The sequence below is a fragment of the Clarias gariepinus genome, chromosome 1 (genome assembly GCF_024256425.1).
Source record: "Clarias gariepinus isolate MV-2021 ecotype Netherlands chromosome 1, CGAR_prim_01v2, whole genome shotgun sequence".
Taxonomy (NCBI): Eukaryota; Metazoa; Chordata; class Actinopteri; order Siluriformes; family Clariidae; genus Clarias; species Clarias gariepinus.
Genome location: NC_071100.1, coordinates 10,711,761 through 10,731,659, shown reverse-complemented (window position 1 = coordinate 10,731,659; position 19,899 = coordinate 10,711,761). Strand labels below are relative to the sequence as shown.

The window sequence follows — 19,899 nt, the reverse complement described above, 5'->3', positions numbered from 1 at the left end:
CATTTCAGGAGGTTGGGGGGACAAACAAATATGTTACAGGCAGCAAAGATATGGCGGTGACATTTACTGGGATCAAAAACAAATATGAAAGCAGCAATAAATCACCACTGAATATCAAGTTTGACTCAAACGCCCTCAAAAATGTCAAAAAGGACCATCAAAATAACAGGAAAGAGACAGCAGAAAATATAAACATAGAGAAGAGACTGAATGAAGAGTTGATCATGATTGGAAAGGAGAAAGCTAAACTAGTAGAAGAAGCGTACACTGGCATCATAAAACTGTTTGAGATTGCTTTAAAGCCAGACTCTGCTTTCATTGTTCACTCTATTGACTTCTTGATCCCTCAAGCTGAGGAAACTGGAAGAGGATTTGTTGCTCAAAAACTGAGAGAGCTGACAGGTAAGACTTACTCAGCTTTACTTTAGATGGTTTTGATTTACTCTAAAATGTTCAGAAAATTTTAATATTACACTATTTCTCATATTGTTTACTCAATTTTTATAGCTTTTAAATAACATTTATAGAGTACAGTCCTTAGAAGTACATGTTCTTTACCTTTTAATTATTATTATTATTATTATTATTATTATTATTATTTTATATTTTTTGCAGCATTCATTGTCAATGTTGCAGACTTAATACCAGTATATTCACATCATCTTGAACAGAACATAACAGTTCAGAGCACTGCTGTGAATAAAGTCATTACAAAGTTAAAAATAATTACCAAGATAAAACATAGTAACTTCTAAGATATTCTAATTGCCAGTTTATAAATGGTACTTTTAAAGTAAATTCAAAAGTGAAAGTCATTTATCAAATGTTACAGTCAAAATTCCAGTTCCAAGGATTATTTATTTGGGAACTAAAAATGGAAACAAATGAAAACTGAGAACACAAAATAAACAAAGCTCCGTCATGTCCTTGAGCCCAAACGGTGCTCTGGAAATTAAAAATAAACTCCCTAGTCCTCTCTGAATGAGTCCATGCTTTCCGAGGGCTTATGGTTGATTCTATGTCTTTAGAACTTTAAATTGAGACTAAGATCGCATGTTGGGCTGATTGCATGCCACTTTCTCTCTCTTTCTCTAACATCAGCTTCTTGTCTTTTATCTTTGTTCTTGATCTTTGTTCTGAATGCACGCGCTGTCTTTAACTTTGGCCCTGATACCTTCACCAGGTGCTACAAAGCGCGCAGGTATCAGGTCCCTTAAATAGACATCCTGCCACGTTCAGCACGTCCATGCTGATCTACACTTCTGGCACCATCGCCTGGCAACCATGCATCTAGATGGCCACAGTTCTGCCTGTTCAGAACTCTGGGCAGTAGCCACCTGTAGATCTTCGGCTCTTGCATCCTTGACCACCTCTGGTCGGGTTCTCCTGATGTTGGCCCCTGAGAGCATGGCTGACAGAAAGAGCATAACAGGGTATTATTTATCTGATCGATCAATTTCCCCTCCAACACCTCCAGGGGTGTCTCCGTCTGTGGCTTATCTAATTGCACCTATTTGCATGGGTTCCATGTCACTCCTGAGCTACCAATGTTTCCAGACCCCCTCTGCCCCCTGGAGCTGTCTGGCTTGTGGTCTGCCTGGGCTGTGTGTGGTGATTGGGGACGGTTTCACTTTTCCTCAAAGACGGTTCTGTCTTCGACTAATGCAAAAAGCTGTTCTCTGAGGACTTGTGACTTCAGTCGCTCAATAGTTCAGAACTGAAATTTCCTACAGCCTACCCAAGCCTCCAATAACAACATGCTATCCGTTTACCCAAATAAGGATGGGTTCCCTGTTGAGTCTGGTTCCTCTCAAGGTTTCTTCCTATTACCATCTCAGGGAGTTTTCCCTTGCCACTGTTGCCGTCGTCCTCGCCTTGCTCATCAGGGGCAGTCTTATTATTTTGATTTATACACATTCACATCTCATGCAAACTTAAATAATTCTTTTGATTGTGTAAAGCTGCTTTGCGACAATGTCAATTGTTAAAAGCGATATACCAATAAAATTGAATTGAATTGAGTTGAACTTCTCAAGCTCTATGTCAGGGCCAGGATGTAAAGCCTCAGGCTCCTGTTCAATGAGAAGAGATGAGGCTTCATGCCTATAGCTGGGGAAGCCACTGGCTAGGTGCTCAGAATGGTGCTCGCAGGGTGGAGATGTTTCCTGTCTGGATCTGCTGAAGCTGTCTGGAGTTGCAGTGGCCAACTTTGGTGTAAGCAGAAACTGTCATGCTCTCAGTGCTCTGCGCTGATCAAAGACTGCATCATTCATTTGACATTTCCTTTCTCACGCTGTCAGACTTCTGATCACGCGGTCAGGTTTTCCCACGCTGTCATCGCTCCTAACACACCCCTGCACCGCCCCGCTGGCACACAGTTGGAAAACACCAGGAGGAGCTCGCCACCACCAGGCAGACACTAGCTGATGTCATGGCAGCACCTCCAGACACCTACAGCTCGGGGCATAACCCCAGAGCCCCCGCGAGAGCCACGCCTACCAGCCCCAACACCCCCACCCCCCCACCCCACCTACAGAGGGGAACCGGGAACCTGTAGATCATTCTTATCCCAATGTTCGCTGATCTTTGAACTGCAAGTCTCCACCTTTTTTTCAGAAAGGTCCCGGGTGGCCTACGTGATCACGCTCCTCACTGGGAGAGCCCGGGAGTGGAGTACGACCCTCTGGGACGCTCACGACCCATGCTGCGAGAGCTTTGAGAACTTTTTGAGGGAGATGAGGAGGGTTTTCGACTGCTTTTACGTCAACAGAGAGGCCGGGACCAGACTACTGCGCTTTCGCCAAGGGTCACGCTCCGCCTATGGCTATGCCATTGAGTTTCGGACACTAGCTGTCTTGAGTGGATGGAACGACAGAGCCCTAGCAGACGTTTTTCTGGAAGGGTTGTCTGAGGGACTCAAGGACGACCTAGTCGCCCGCGAACTTTCCTCTGACCTCCACAAACTTATTAATCTCGCGGGGAGGATTGACTCACGTCTTCGTTCTAGACGCCCTACCTGGAGGTCACCCCCCGCTAGGAGATCACCTTTTCCCAGAGCACCTCGCCCATCTTCTTCCCCATCTCAGAGCAATCAGGAGGAGCCCATACAGCTGGGCAGAACCCGCATCTCCGAACAGGAGAGACGCTGCCGCCTGGAAGGAGCCTGTTTCTACTGCGGTAGTTCCGCTCACATCCTCCGGAACTGCCCGGTAAAAGGAAACGCCCTCGACTCATACTGGGAGCCCTAGAGGGCGATCCTCCTGACAGACTCCCAGAACATTGCCCCCTGCTGTCGGTAATGCTAATTGTGAATGGCCTTATCAGCCTTATCAGCGCCGCTACTGTCAGGGCTCTCAGGATTCCCTGCACACCCCTAAGCACTCCACTGGCAGTCCAGGCACAGCGTTCTGTGCATTCAATCATGCACAGAACGCTTCCGCTTACTCTAAGGTCGTCCGGAAATCATTCTGAGGAGATTTGTCTGTTTGTGATAAGGTAATCTCATGCTGCCCTGGTCCTGGGCCTTCCCTGGTTAACTCTCCATGGCCCACAGATAGACTGGACCAAGCTGGTCATTACGGGTTGGAGCCCCTCCTGTGCCACATCATGCCTTTGCTCCACGCATCACGCACTCCTCACCCCAGCCAAACCTAAGAAGACTCTGGATATTTTCAATGTCCCCACTGAGTATCATGATCTTAAGCAGGTCTTCAGCAAGACCTGGGCCATGTCGCTTCCACCACATCGACCGTATGACTGCCCTATCGACCTTCTTACAGGATAATCACCCCCAAAGGGTCGCTTATACTCCCTAACCCACCAAGAGAGATGTGTCATGGACACATACATCACAGACATCAATCATCCGCCTGTCCTCCTCTCCAGCGGGGGGCAGGATTTATCTTAGTGAAATAAAAAGACCGGTCCCTACACCCCTGTATAGATTTTAGGGGTCTCAACGAGATCACCGTAAAGAACCGGTACCCACTTCCATTCATGACCACCGCCTTTGAACTTCTTCAGGGAGCTGGCATCTTCACCAAGTTATATCAACAGAACGCTTATCACCTGGTCCGCATCAGGGAGGGGGGCGAATGGAAGATGGCCTTCAACACCACCACGGGACATTACGAGTATTTGGTCGTTCCCTTCGGCCTGACCAACACCCCCGCCGTCTTCGGATCCCTTGTTAATGACGTCCTGCGTGACTTCCTGAACTCCTTCGTGTTTGTCTACTTAGACGACATCTTAATTTTCTCCCAAGGCCTGGAGGAACACCGGCGACAGGTTCTACAAAGACTTTTGGAGAACCACCTCTATGTCAAGGCAGAGAAGTGCGAGTTCCACACACACTGCACCACCTTTTTGAGCTTTGTTATTTCCTCTTCTAGGATCGAGATGGAACCAGCCAAGGTCCAGACAGTCTCCAAGTGGCCCACTCCGAACTCACGACAAGACCTACAACGGTTCCTGGGCTTCGCCAATTTTTACCGCCGCTTCATCCGGGGTTACAGCTCTGTCGCCACCCCACTCACCTCCCTGACCTCCACAAAGACCTGTTTCTATTGGAACACAGGGGCGGAGAAGGCTTTCGCTGAGCTTAAGAGGAGGTTTACCTCTGCTTCCATCCTCATTATCCTCGATCCCTCTTGTCAGTTCGTGGTGGAGGTCGACGCCTCCAAAACCGGTGTCGGGGGCATTCTCTCCCAAAGATCCGCCCAGGATAATAAAATGCACCCTTGCACATACTACTCCCGTTGCCTATCCCCAGCCGAGAGGAATTACGACGTGGGAGACAGAGAACTCTTGGCCATCAAGCTTGCGCTGGAGGAATGGAGACATTGGCTAGAGGGAACTGAGCTCCCATTTTTGGTGTGGACTGACCATAGGAATATCGAGTACCTTCGTTCCGCTGGCAACACCTTTGGTCCGATGGCAACACCTGCATCATGACTATAGTCGACCGCTTTTCGAAGTCAGTGCACCTCGACCCACTCCCTAAGATGCCCTCCACCAAGAAGACTGCGGAGCAGTTAGTCCTCCACGTATTTCGCCTCCATGGCCTTCCAACAGACGTTGTCTCGGATCGGGGCCCTCAGTTCACCTCTCGCTTTTGGGCCGCGTTCTGTAGACTCGTCTGGGCGACCCCCAATCTGTTGTCTCGGTTTCATCCTCAGTCTAATGGACAAACCGAGTGAATGAACCAAGCGCTAGAGGTTTCCCTCCGCTGTATGCCTACTCGGGACTCGACCACCTGGAGCAGATTCCTCCTTTGGGTCGAGTATGCCCACAACTCTCTGCCCTCCTTGTCGACAGGCTTGTCCCCATTCCAGTGCTGCTTAGGCTACCAACCTCCACTCTTCCCAGCCCAGGAACTAGAGGTGGAGACTCCGTCAGCCTAACACTTCGTCCGCCGCTGCAAGCAAACGTGGCTACCCACTAGACGAACTCTGCTACAAACCCGCTCCTCGTATAAGTAACAGGCGGACCGGCACCGCACCAAGGCCCCCAGATGCCGTGTAGGAGATCGAGTCATGCTTGCCACAAAGGACATTCTCTTAAAGACTCTTTCACGCAAGTTCTCCCCCCGGTTCATCGGACCCTTCACTATCACCAGGATAATCAACCCGTGTGCAGTCCGACTTCTACTCCCCTCGTCCATGCGACGGATCCACCCCACATTCCACGTTTTCCAGCTACGACGCGTCATAAATTGTCCACCACGCTCAGTTTATGATTCTTTTCACGTTACCGACCTCGCTTTGTTTCTCATTTTTGCCTCTTGTCTCACGTTTGGATTTATTACTACTCTTGGATTTAACACCTTTGAACTTTCGCTTTCATTTCCCGACTACAGCCCAGCTTCATGACTCGGCATTGACACCACGCTGACGGATTTCACGGCTCAGACCCACGCTCGCGCTCACTCGACTACGGCTTATCCTCACGTCTCGGCATTGACGCTACGCTGACGGATTTCACGGTGCATCTCCACGCCTCTGCATTTACTCCACACATACGGATTTCACGGCTCCGAGCTCACGCACCTGCTGACACAGCCACGCCCGTACGAAGCTCGACCCAAGTCACTCGTGTGCTGCTTCTGCACCTGCAACTGAATCCATCCACCAAGCCCAAGAGTCTGTTCTTCCTGACAGAAACTCTGCACTCCGTGAGCAGAAACACCATAAATGCAAACTTATATTATATTGAATATTAGATCACACTGCAGGATAAAGGCATTGCACCTTTCTGGGTTGCTCTGTGGCTGTAGAGTGAGCAGAGCGTCTGCTAAATGCCTAAATGTAAATGTAGTAGTCCAGTTTCGGCCACCAGAGGGGGTATTTGTGTCACTGATCTGTGTGGGGGAGGGGGGTGGTTGGGGAGCGAGTCAACTCTGGACATGACTCATGACCCAACTATTTCCTGTATCCTCTCCAAGCCTGTGGGCTCTGCGGATGGTGCAATCATTTTGTTTCATTTTGCAGCAGGTTTAAGAGCCGCACCATAATATTTATAAGAGCCCTCATGCTGGGCTTTAAAAGGGGTCAACAAAATGAGAAAATGCTTATGGTATACACATGAGGACCTTTCCGTTTGGAGTTAGTGTGGGATTATTGATTAGGGGAACGGAAAAACGAAACAAAAGAAAACTGACAAAACAAAATAAACAGAGCTCTGTTGTCTCCTTGAGACTGAACAGGGCTCTGGAAACAAAAAATAAACTCTCTTATGCTCTCTGAATGAGTTCACCCTTTCTTAGAGCTTATGCATGAATCTACAGTATATGTTTAGAACTGAGAGCAAACGCTGGGCTGATGGTCTCTCTCTCTCTCTCTCTCTTTCACACACACAATGCTGACTTCTTGTGAAGACTAGGCTGGATCTTTTGCCTTTGACTTTTATCTTTGTTCTTTATGCATGGTTTGTCTTTGTCTTGGTCTTTGGCCCTGTAACAAGAAGAACCCTTAAAGAGACATGCTGCCAGGTGCGCTAAAGGTGCTGTCACCTGGTAACCATGCATCTAGAAGGCCATGGCTCTGCATGGCTCTTCAGAACTCTATGGCATAGCTACTTGCAGATTTGTTCATACTGAACAGGGTCTGGGTTCTATTCCCACCTGGAGTCAGTGTGCATGAAATTTCCATGTTCTCCCCTTGCTGGGTGGGTTTCCTCTGGGACACTGGAGGGGCAAGCGGACAGTGCTAATCACTGTGCCACTATTAATGTCAAGAACTAACCTGGAGTGACCAGAAGACGTAGCTTTAGCGGTTAGCCCTTTGTTGCGTGAATGGTAAACCCAAACGCGGAAGAACACGAGTAGGCAGGATAATCACGCTATTTGATCTAAGGACTCTCACGAATGGGGAGTAAGGGAAAGACACAATCTAACCTGCGTCCTATAAATACACACTCGATCAGGATTTTAAACCAAGAAGGTGAGTACTCACGGTTTGAAGAATTCCGACGTGGCATCGGCGACTCAATGACTGAGCGAGGTGCTATGGTTTGTTTACCTCTTTTATACTTCCTGGTTCGCGACCGCTTAACTTCCGGGTCCTAGTGCTGGTCGCGTTCCGAGTGTGCATGACAGTACCCCCCTGTCCAGGACCGGCTCCGGACGGTCCTGAGGTGGAGGATACCCTGTGACGGTAGTCCCGGATGAGCTCGGGGTCGAGGATGAACCGTGCTGGAACCCAAGACCGCTCCTCGGGGCCGTACCCTTCCCAATCGACCAAGTATTGAGTGCCTCTGCCCCGAGGCCACGAATCCAGGATCCGTCGCACGGTGTAGGCGGGACCGCCGTCAATGATTCGGGGAGGAGGAGCAGGGGGGGTGGGTGGAACCATAGGTGAAGTGGTGAAGGGTTTTAGTTGCGAGATATGGAAGACCGGGTGGATCCGGAGCGCCGCAGGCAGCTGGAGCCGGTAGGTGACAGGGTTAATCTGTAGATTGATGCGGTATGGTCCGATGAATCGTGGTGAAAGTTTCCGGGATTCTGTGTGGAGATGGAGATTCTTGGTTGAAAGCCAGACCTTGTCACCTACTTTAAACAACCGTCCCGGAGGGTGTCGACGGCGGTGTTGGGTGATGTAGCTGGCGTTGGCGCGCTGGATGTTCCGGTTGGCTCGCTCCCATAGCCGTCGACACCTACGGACCAACTGTTGGGCCGAGGGTACGTCAACCTCCGGTTCCTGATGGGCGAACATCGGAGGCTGGAACCCGTAGCATACCTCAAATAGGCTCAGGTTGGTAGCTGAGGAGACGTGGAGGTTGTGAGACAGTTCTGCCCAGGTGAGGTAGCGGGCCCAGGAGCGCTGGTGGTCGGACACGAAGCATCGCAGATAGCACTCCAGTTGTTGGTTGGTCCGTTCCGTCTGACCATTAGTCTGGGGGTGGTAGCCGGAGGACAGACTAGTGGTGGAGTTGATCAGACGGCAGAAGGCCTTCCAGAACCGGGCGGTGAACTGGGGCCCTCTGTCCGAGATGATGTCTTTGGGGAACCCATGCAGACGGACTACGTGTTCCAATATCAGCTCAGCGGTGTCCTTAGCTGAGGGGAGTCCGGCGAGGGCCACCAGGTGAGCTGCTTTGGAGAACCGGTCGACGATAGTGAGGATAGTGTTCTTCCCTTCGGACACCGGCAGGCCCGTTATGAAATCTAAGGCGATGTGCATCCAGGGCCGGCGAGGAACGGGAAGAGGTTGAAGTTCTCCGGGGGTTGGTCGATTGGTGTCCTTGGCCCTGGCGCACACCGGGCACGCCTGAACGAACTCCTCGATGTCTCTCTTCATGGAGGGCCACCAGAATGCTCGTCTCACGAACTGTAGAGTTCTTCTGTTCCCCGGGTGTCCAGCGACGGGTGAAGAGTGACCCCACTGGAGGACCTCAGCTCGTAGTGGTTGGGGGACGAAGAGTCGTCCAGGCGGCGCACCTGCCGGCCCGGCCTCCGCAGCCTGAGCCTGGCGGACCCTCGTTTCAAGATCCCACTGGAGGGGTGCCACGATACGTGAGGTTGGTAGGACAGGCACGGGGTCCGCCCGGGGGACGTCTTCCTCCTGTTGTCATGATAGGGCGTCAGCCTTGGTGTTCTTGGACCCCGGGCGGTATGACAGATGGAAGTCAAACTGTTCGAAGAATAATGCCCACCGTGCCTGTCGTGGGTTCAGCTGTCTGAGGTTCCGGATGGTGATGAGGTTCTGGTGATCCGTCCAGACGACGAATGGCTCACCGGCGCCCTGGAGCCAGTGACGCCATTCCTCCAAGGCCCACTTTATGCCCAACAGCTCGCGGTCCCCTACCCCGTATCGCTGCTGAGTGGGATTAAATTTCTTGGAGAAGAAGCCACATGGGTGTAGCTTCTGGTCTGGACCTCGTTGGGAGAGAACAGCGCCAGCGCCCACATCCGACGCGTCCACCTCCACAACGAATGGTTGGTTGGCATCGGGATGAAGGAGAATAGGGGCGGTGGTGAATCGGTGGCAGAGTTCCCTGAAGGCCGTGATGGCAGCAGGAGTGAGTTGGAAGGGGTGAGATGCGGGCCTGGTCAGATTGGTCAATGGTGCTGCAACTGTACTGTAGCCCCGGATAAAGCGACGGTAGAAGTTCGCAAACCCGAGAAACCGTTGAAGCTGTTTGAGCGTCCTGGGTAGGGGCCAATGGCGCACAGCATCTAGTTTCTGCGGGTCCATGGCCACACCCTGGGGCGAGATAACAAAACCCAGGAACGTGGTGGAGTGCTGGTGAAAGGCACATTTTTCCAACTTACAGTACAGCTGGTGGGCGAACAATCTCTTTAGGACCGCCCGGACATGTTGGGTGTGTTCTGTCATGGTGCGGGAGTAGATGAGAATATCGTCCAGATAAACGAACACCCATCGGCCTAACATGTCTCTGAGGACGTCGTTGATAAATTGTTGAAAGGCCGAGGGTGCGTTACATAGTCCAAACGGGATGACCAAACTCTCATAGTGTCCTGTGGGTGTGATGAAGGCCGTTTTCCACTCATCGCCCTCTCTGATGCGCACCAAGTTGTAGGCGCTCCGGAGGTCCAACTTAGTGAACACGGTGGCACCAGAGAGGGCGTCCAGGGCTAAGTTGGTGAGCGGCAAAGGGTGTCGGTTCTTGATGGTGATCTTATTTAGCCCCCGATAGTCGACGCACGGGCGAAGTTCCCCCCCTTTCTTCTTCACAAAGAAAAAACCTGCGGCCGCCGGCAACGAGGAGGGCCGGATAGTTCCGTGTCGAAGAGCGTTGGTGATGTACTCCTCCATCGCCTGAGTCTCGGTCTTGGACAGAGAGTAGAGATGTCCACGGGGGGGAACGGAACCCGGCTGGAGCTCTATCGCCAGGTCATAAGGTCAAAGAGGTGGAAGGTGGGTGGCTCTCCTCTTGCAAAAGACTCCAGCCAGGTCACGGTAGGCAGGAGGGATGGCGTTGAGGTCGACATCGGGGGCCTCGGACTCCGTGGAACACGTCCCAGCCTGGGCCCGTAGGCAAAGTTCAGTGCAGGTCGGTCCCCACTGGAGGATACGATTCTGATTCCAGGAGATGAGGGGGTCGTGCTGCAGCAGCCACGGGTAGCCGAGGATGATGGGAGGAGATGAGATGGAGGTGAGGTGAAGTTGGAGCTGTTCCTGGTGTTGGTCGATGATGAACGTGATTGGTTGGGTCTGGTGAGTGATAGGGCTGGATGAGAGGGGCCGACCATCGACTGAAGTGATCTGAACTGGCTGGGATAACGCCTCAATCTTCATCCCCAATTTTTTGGCATAAGTTGAGTCAATAAAGTTACCAGCGGCACCGGAATCGATGAACGCCGTACCTCGAACTCGTTTGTGGCCAAATTGGAGAGTTACCTGGACCGTGAGACGTGAAATGGTGGCGTTGGTCGTGATGGAGAGGTGGAGAGGGCCCGGTGAGTCTCTCCTCGAACTCACCGGGGCTGGGCGTTTCCCGGGCGAAGTGGACAGATCGCCCGGTGATGTGCCGCTGACCCACAATAGGCACATAACCCCTCTCTGTACCGTCGTTCGCGTTCTGCCACGGTCAGGGAGGCGCGTCCTAGTTGCATGGGTTCCCCGGCTCCGGTGTCAACCACGGCAGGAGGTGGAGATCCGACAGATCCAGTAGTTGGGGCGGTGAGAGCAGTGGATGGTCGTGGTACGGTGTAGGAGAAGGTGGGTGCAGGCGGCAGGGTCCTCGGGGCTGGCTTCGGGCGAGAGAGGATCCGCTGATCGATACGGAGGGTGAGCTGGATCATCCCCTCCAGGGTGGCAGGAAGCTCTCGCCCGGCGAGCTCGTCTTTTATGCGTGGAGCCAGTCCCTCATAGAAGGATGTCCGGAGCGCGGCATCTCCCCAGTCGGTCTGCACAGCGAGGGTCCGGAATTCAGCTGCATACCGGCTCACGGACGATCCTTCCTGCCGCAGATGGTAGAGTTTGGTGTCGGTCTCCACCTCGCCCGCTGGGTGTTCGAAAGTAAGCCTGAGTTGGTGGGTGAACTCATTATATGAGTGCGCGGTGTCTGTATCCGCCCGGAGAACTGCCGTGGCCCACTCAGCTGCCTGCCCGGATAGCAACGAGACCAGAAGCGCGATGCGTAGCCGATCGGTGGAGTACCTGGTGGCATTAAACTCAAACACCAGATCAAGCGCTGTTAAAAACACATTACACTTTCCGTCCGTGCCATCCCATTTATCCGGAAGTGCCAGAAATACATCAGAAGGAGGGGGGGGGGGGTTGGGGCGGCGCCGCGGCCGCCGCGACGGGAGAACGGCTAGCCGCGCTATCCACAGCCGCCCGGAGATCCGCGTTCTCCCGCTGGAGCGCCGCGACGTCTTGGAGGTCCCGGCGCAGATTAGCGACCTCCCCGGTTAGCGTGTTGATGAGCTTGGCGTGCTGATCTACCACGTCGCAGAGGTGCGCGTAGTCCTCTGGGTTCACCGCGGTAGGCTCAGTCATTCTGTCAAGAACTAACCTGGAGTGACCAGAAGACGTAGCTTTAGCGGTTAGTCCTTTGTTGCGTGAATGGTAAACCCAAACGCTGAAGAACACGAGTAGGCAGGATAATCACGCTATTTGATCTAAGGACTCTCACGAATGGGGAGTAAGGGAAAGACACAATCTAACCCGCGTCCTATAAATACACACTCGATCCGGATTTTAAACCAAGAAGGTGAGTACTCACGGTTTGAAGAATTCCGACGTGGCATCGGCGACTCAATGACTGAGCGAGGTGCTATGGTTTGTTTACCTCTTTTATACTTCCTGGTTCGCGACCGCTTAACTTCCGGGTCCTAGTGCTGGTCGCGTTCCGAGTGTGCATGACAATTAATACGTTAAATTTAGGTCAATTAAGTACTTTAAACAGTCAATCAGTTTTAAAGAGATAAAAATAAATGAATAAAAATAATTGTTCAGTTTATCCCCAGTGAGATAGCCATATGTGATGGTGGCAAGAAAAAACTCATTAAGATGGCATGTGGAGAAAATCTTGAGAGAACCACAAACAAAAGGAAGTTTATACATATTTGGGTGATTCTGGAAAGTGTGACCATGAATAAATCTCTTTATAGGATTTGCCAAATGGAAAAGAGAATAAGATAAGTAAAATAAAAATATGAAAAAGGATTAGCAAAGGAATGCATAAATAGAGGAAGAATTTGGAGGCTAGAACTGTCAAGTAAAATGTAAGGCCTGGTTGGAAAAACCTGAGATAAAAAATAAACAGTTAAAAAGATAGTAATATAATATTTATTGATTCATCACATGTAGCTTGCAGTACAGTGAAATAAATGTTTCACACATCCCAGTTAGGAAACTGAACTCAGAGTGGCAGCTTTGTTGGTGCTGGGTCGCAAACCTAGCCTTCCAATCAGTAACCCATAACATAGAACACAAATGTCATGAGAAGTTGATTAAACTGGCTGTTACAGCCTAATTGCTACTATGGGTAAGCTATAAGGCTTGACTTTATATAAAAAAAAAAATGTTTACCCCTACTGTAGTTACATTTATAACAGTGATAATGTTTTAATTTAATTATGTTTATTTACTTCACAGTCCTTTGTTTTCCGGAATCTTCAGTTCCACATGCTATTATTGCTACTAGGTGAGCAAACAGCTGCAGAATTGTTATATACTTAAATATCTATTTTCTATTTATAACAATATTTGACTTAGGGGTATACATAATTTTTTATTATTATGAACTGCTGTTTACATTAAATCACAAATACATGAAATCACAAAAAACCCTTGTTTAATGTAGGTGTTTAGTACAAATATTAAATTTTATGCTTACGAATATATTTAATTTACCAGATTTCAAGAGGGATCATTGACTGTGAATGATTTAATCCTGAGGAGTACCTTAATCTGTGAAGGTCCACCTGCAAGATATCGTCTCGTCACGGATAGAAAGAATCTTGAACAAGATGGATCAGTAAGAAAATGGACATTTGGACAGCGAGACAATCAAACCAAAATCATATTGATGGTAGGAGAAACTGGAACAGGCAAAACTACTCTGATCAATGCCATGGTGAATTATATACTCGGGGTGAAGTTTACAGATGAAGTGTGGTTTGAGATTACAGAAGAGGGAGGAGATAATCCCATCTCAGATCAGTCAAAAAGTCAAACTACTAAAATCACTGTGTATGAGCTCTTTGTCCAAGACAACCAGTTCTCTCTTACCATCATTGACACTCCAGGATATGGAGACACCAGGGGAAGTGAATATGACAGGCAGATTGCTGATAATCTGTACAAACTGTTTCACAGTGACAGTGGAGTGAAAGAAATCGATGCAGTGTGTCTGGTAGTAAAAGCATCTCAGAATCGACTTACTGACCGACAGCAATACATATTTGATGCACTTTTGTCCTTATTTGGTAAAGACATAGAAAACAACATTGTCATTATGGTCACTCATTCAGATGGAATACCTCCAGAAGATGCTCTCAATGCTATCAAGAAAGCAGGGATACCCTCCAGGAGAGATGAAGAAAACCAACCAGACCATTTCTTATTTAACAATCGTCAAACTGTGAAAAGGAGCCCAAATTATAACAGCACTCTCCAGACAGCCTGGGAACAAACAGGGTGCAATTTAAAACATTTCTTTGGCTCACTAAAAGAACACAACAGAAAAAGCTTAAATCAGACTGAAAATGTCCTGACTGAGTCCAGACGTCTTGAGGCCTGTATTGTTAATTTAAAAAAACGTATTCATTTTGTAGAGTGCAAAACTAAAGAATTGGATCAGATTCAGAAAGTCCTTCAGGAAAACCAAGAAAAGATTAAGAAAAATATAAACTTCACTTTTTTAGTCAGCAAATATTACAAAGAAAAAGTTCCCATTAGAAAAGTTTCATTTCAGGACAGAAAGGCGACTATTTGCACTGTCTGTGAGGAAAACTGCCATGAGTTAAACTGCTGGTGTTCCCCCAATGCTCTGTGGTGTGAAGTCATTAAACATGAGTACTGCACTGTATGCACAGGTAAATGTCATTTCACTAAACATGTAAGAGGGAGGAACAAATATGTTACAGGCAGTAGAAATGTCACCATGACGTTTGATGAGCTCAAAAATCAATATGAAAGCAGCAATAAATCAGCTTCAAATGTCATGTTTGACACAAAAGTCTTTGAAAATGTCAAAAAGGACCTTCAACACAACAGGAAAGTGGCAGCGGAAAAGATCAACATAGAGAAGAGACTGAAAGAAGACCTTATCAGTACTAAAAAGGAAAAAGCTGAACTAGTAGAAGAAGCGTACACTGCAATTATAAAACTGTGTGAGATTGCTTTAAAGCCAGACTCTGCTTTCATTATTCAGGCTCTTGACTTCTTGATCCCTCAAGCTGAGAAAACTGGAAGGGTCTTTGTTGCTCAGAAACTAAAAGAGCTGAGAAACATACACCCTGAATCACAGGGAAGAGTTAATGCTGTAATGGGATATTCAACTGCAGGTTTCAGTAAACTACAAAAATGATTTGCAAGACTAAATATGTAAAAATGTAGTACAGCAGGAATAAGGAATAAATCTGAATCAAGAGTGAATTTGTCGATGATAAAATGTGCTTATCAATTTTATTGTTCTAGTATTTTTTTTCCCATCATGGTAGCATTTGGCATTTTAATGGGGATTTTAAATGTCATTAATGCTTTATAATGAACGTAAAATATTACTTGTGAAGCTAAATTTATTTATCCTTTTCTTATAACTTGATTCTTACATTTTCTAGTGTTTTTTTTAAATGTACATGAATGTATATGTTTATCCTACTATTTTGTCATTAAATATCTGAAGTAAGCCTGGAGTAATATCGTACCTCTGTGACAAAAAAAAAAGAAAGAGGCCTGAATCAAATCATATTTAGTCTTCAGTAATTCATAATCCAATTAATTAATACCACCACTATTACTCATGCTCATAACTTTTTTAATTACCCATTGTCTATACCACATATCCCGGTCAGGATCATGGGAGACCTGGATGCTATATTTTAAGGGAAGGTACTTACATATTATGTCTCGTAGTTAAGTAGACCAAAAAAAAAAAACTTGTGTTTAGAATTTAGAAAAATGATATACACTACCACTCAAAAATTTGGAATCACTAGCAAGTGTCTTTTTGTGTAGTGATTTATTTTCTACATTATTCAACAATACTACTAACTATGATTAGATAATAGCAACAAGTCAGTTGTTAAGACATGGAGGTCAGCCTTTCTGGAATAATTCTTGCAAGAAGAGTATTGTCAAGTGCATTTGCAAAACCCATCAAGCTCATGATGAAACTAGCTCTCATGAAGATCCCCCCAGGAAGGCAAGACCAAAAGAAGAAGTTCCTTTAGAGTTACCAGCCTCAAAAATCACCAAATAAGAAACACCTTAGATTAGAGCTGTTATGAAGGCTTTACAGATGATGAATAGCAGATACTTCTCAACATTAACTGGTTTTTTTTTTTGGATGCCTTCAGCATTGCTTTACAATGTAGAAAGAAATAAAAGTCAGGAACGACCATAGTGTTAGAAAGTAATAACAAACTTTTAAGCGGTAGTGGAAAAAAGTGAATACAATGTACAAAATGAAAGCAAACAAACAAACAAATAAAATATAGTTGCAAGCAACAATGAGTGGGCCCAAGCACCTTGAATGCACAGGAATGACAGTGGGCAAATTGGGCATATGCATTTAAAGAGAACATACCAATTATTTTATAAAAGGGAAAATGTTATGTTTAGACAAAAAAGCCACCGGTGCTAAAAAAAAGGCATTACACTCTGATGTCACTCATTGTGATGTCACTTAATATAATGGAACACAGAAAGTTATAAACCACATTGCATACTGCATACTTTTCATGCAAGTGTGTATGAGCTATGTAACAAAATCTGCCATGTCTAGGACCCAGACTAATGGCAGCACATTCCCACCTGTCTGCCAGTTTAAATGACTTTGAGCATGTTAAGACCCCTAAAAAGCCCCGAATGGTGGTACAAAAAAAAATAAATCGCTTAATATGCCACTTTTTAGCATAAGTTTAATGCATGTAGGATGTGTAGTGTGTGAGTGTGTGTAATGTGTCTCCATTGTCTGCAAACAACCAAAAATATCTGACTTCATGTTAAGTTGAGCCCATGACACGCATAGGGAGAACTGTTCAGCTCAATAAGATCAAGAAGTGTACCAAGTTTGACATGTATATGTAACCAGAATCCAATCAACCACTTGGTCCATACGGAAGAAAACTAATAATCTCAAGGGTCTCGGATCACAGCTGTTAATGCAATAGCTATGTCTGGGTAGCATGATCTATGCAAGCTAGTTACTTTATGCATCACACCATTAGTTAACTACTACATAGGCTGTTAGACTTTACTGAACCCATTCAGAGAAAACGACTCGTACACCGTCATCATAAAATAAAGCACTTTTTAATGAAAGAAAATAAATGTATTTTAAAATAATATAAAATATGCAACAAAGGATTAGATAATAAAAAAAAAACTGCTGCAGCAAAAGAGTCTGAGTAATTGCTTAATGAAAAAAAAAATTTAACTTTAAATTTTAAACCTTAAAAAAAATGTAGAAATCCCAGTATGTAATGGCTACGCACGTGCACAGGAGAGCACGCTAAACTTTCTCTCATCTCTGCCATGCAGCAAAAAAATCTACTTCTCTTCAGTGAAACGACTTAAAAGTAATATAAACATTTCAGACTGTAGCACATTAACAATAACATCCAGAAAACTGATTAGAATACAAAAAAAGACAATTTACATCCCATATTAACATGGATGATAAACATGTAATTAACACTGTAGCTAATACACTCTACAACTCTCTTAATATTTTATATAACAATTAAAAAAACAAAACAATGCACAAATACTGCTTACCTATTTTAATGGGCGACGATAGGCCATTTTTAGGGGGGCTTAACATTTGTACTCAGCCCCCCTAAAAATTCTTCATAAACTTTACACAAATTGGTGATCGCCCACGTCCTCTTTAAATTTCATATGAGAACGGCGGCAGACCTCGGCTCCGCCCCATCTTTCAGCGCGGATTTGTAAAACAAAAGGTACAGTTTGGTTGCCCATGGTACAAATAATGAATTGGGAATTGGAATTAAAAAAAAAAAACAGAATTGCTACAAATTAGTTTCTCTATATTAATGTACAATTCTGTGCCCCGAAAAGGTACTGCCCCAGTGACAATGGTTTGTACCTTCATTAGTACAAAACTGTACCTTTATTTTAAAGAGTGTAGTGGGTACTGTGTGTGTGTGTGTGTGTGTATTTAATAGTGCTGATGTTGTCATGAGCACAGCATGTGTGTGGACGTGGCATAGTTGCAGAAGCAAGATGTTGGTTCCAAAACTCGTCTTTATTTAAGTAAAACACAAAACAAAACCAAAAGCTCCTTTCCCATTCTTTTTTTTATATAATTAAATCGCCACATAAGTGAAAAAAAGGAATTAAAATAACAGTACTTTTATCTTTCTCCTGTTTCACCAATAAAGTTGTAACAAAAATAAATAAAATATAGTAAATCTAGGAGAAGAAAAAACTGTCAGTATGGGGTGAGATTGCTGATTAATACTGATTAGAACACCAGCATTTGTCTATATCATTTATCTGTCTTGGTAAAACAAAATGCTACGTAACACTGATGGGTTTTATAATAATAATAATAATAATAATAATAATAATAATAAATATAGGATGACCCCTAAGTTTTGACCTAAGAAGAGGGAGAATCTGAAGAACCGCTGATGCAAAGTAAGAAACTGTTAGACTTGGATAGAGAAAATTTTCAAACATTCTGGTCCTTCACAGTGTAGACAGTAAGGTCCCATTTATCAGCAAGCTTTCTCTTTCAGCTCTAACTCTTGTTTGTTATAAGCACTCGATCTCCAAAACAAGGAAGCTTGTTTCCTTAACTCTCTTGTAATAAACCTTGGCCTGATATCCTTGTTCCACTGCAGTGTGTTTCTGAGCAATGCTTGCGGCTACATGAAGGTAAGTTTTGTGACTTAACATAACTGCCATAGTCGAAAATCACTGGGTCATGTAACACCTTCCCAAACATGATGTTGACAGGAAGCCTTGGAATGTTGCCAAACATGAGTTGGAATGGAGCATATTCAGTGGTCTTGTGTACTGTGTTTTGGTTGTTCCGGGGAGCAGTTACAGGGTGCTGTTTTTGTGTACATGAACTTGAAGATTGAAGGCTATTGTGAAGACTCTCGTGGGCAAATATAACCTTTTATTTGGATTATTACCCTCCAGTCTGCTTCACCACTTCACTCCAGCTCCAAATTCATGCTCCCGGCTTAGTACCATAGCTTCTGGTGAGGCCAGTCCAGCCGATCCACCACAAAATTCACACCATTTACAAATAACCCAGACTTTGGACAATTATTCCACTCACTTACACATCAGATATTTGTATATAGTTTGTCAATATTATTATTATTTTTGTTAGGTTTGGTGCAAAACTTTTGTTTCGTTATTGTTTAATACACTTATGGGTTGTGGTTTACATTGCGTGTCTTTTCTTGTTCTGAGCGGCTATCGCTTCACTTTTTGGCAATTTGTTTAGCTGTCTGGTTTAAACATGCAAAGGCATGAGCCAGCTTCCCGAAGTAATCAGTCACAACTAGTACATCTACAGACCACCATTTGTTGTTTTCAGCTCCCCAAAAGTCCAAGCACACTAACTCCATAGGGGCAGTGCTTTTAATGCTCTCAAAAGGAGCATGTGCAGATGATTCTGGTATCTTGGCCAATATACATTGCTGACAGCCCTTCAATTCAACTTAATTTTATTTATATAGCGCTTTTAACAATTGACATTGTCGCAAAGCAGCTTTACACAATTAAAATAATTATTTAAGTTCGTATGAAATGTGAATGCCTATGAATCAAAATGATATGATTGTCTCTGATAAACAAGCCGAGGACGATGGCGACAGTGGCAAGGAAAAGCTCCAGGCTCAACAGGGAACCCATCCTCATTTGGGTGATAATGGATAGCAGGGATTGATCTGCATCATAGTGTGTGAGTCTGGACGTTCAGTATAACATAAGATGCTTTTAATTTAATATGGATTCCAGTTTATTATTGGAGGCTCAGGTAGACTATAGGAAACTCTTGAACTAACAAGTACATTTTTGTGGAAAAGTGGAACCGTCCCCAGTCACCACACATATCCCAAATAGACCACACAGGGCATCCATGCGATGAGATCTCCAGCCGGATACAAGATACCAGGACGGGTCAAGGGGGCAGAGGGGGTCTGGATCACTGGCAGCTCAGAAGCAACATGTATAGCTTGACAGAGAGACAGGGAGAGAGAGGAAAAGAGAGAGAGAGAGA

At 46.0% G+C, this 19,899-nt stretch overlaps 1 protein-coding gene across 1 annotated transcript; it reads left to right on the top strand.

The window, feature by feature from the left end:
* The first annotated feature begins 31 nt into the window (after positions 1 to 31).
* LOC128520105 (uncharacterized) lies at positions 32 to 15,000 on the top strand. The gene is made up of 3 exons (XM_053494148.1): positions 32 to 402; positions 13,065 to 13,113; positions 13,326 to 15,000. The coding sequence occupies exons 1-3, from the start codon at positions 51 to 53 to the stop codon at positions 14,998 to 15,000; spliced, it is 2,076 nt and encodes a 691-aa protein (XP_053350123.1). The 5' UTR covers positions 32 to 50.
* Positions 15,001 to 19,899: the final 4,899 nt, after the last annotated feature.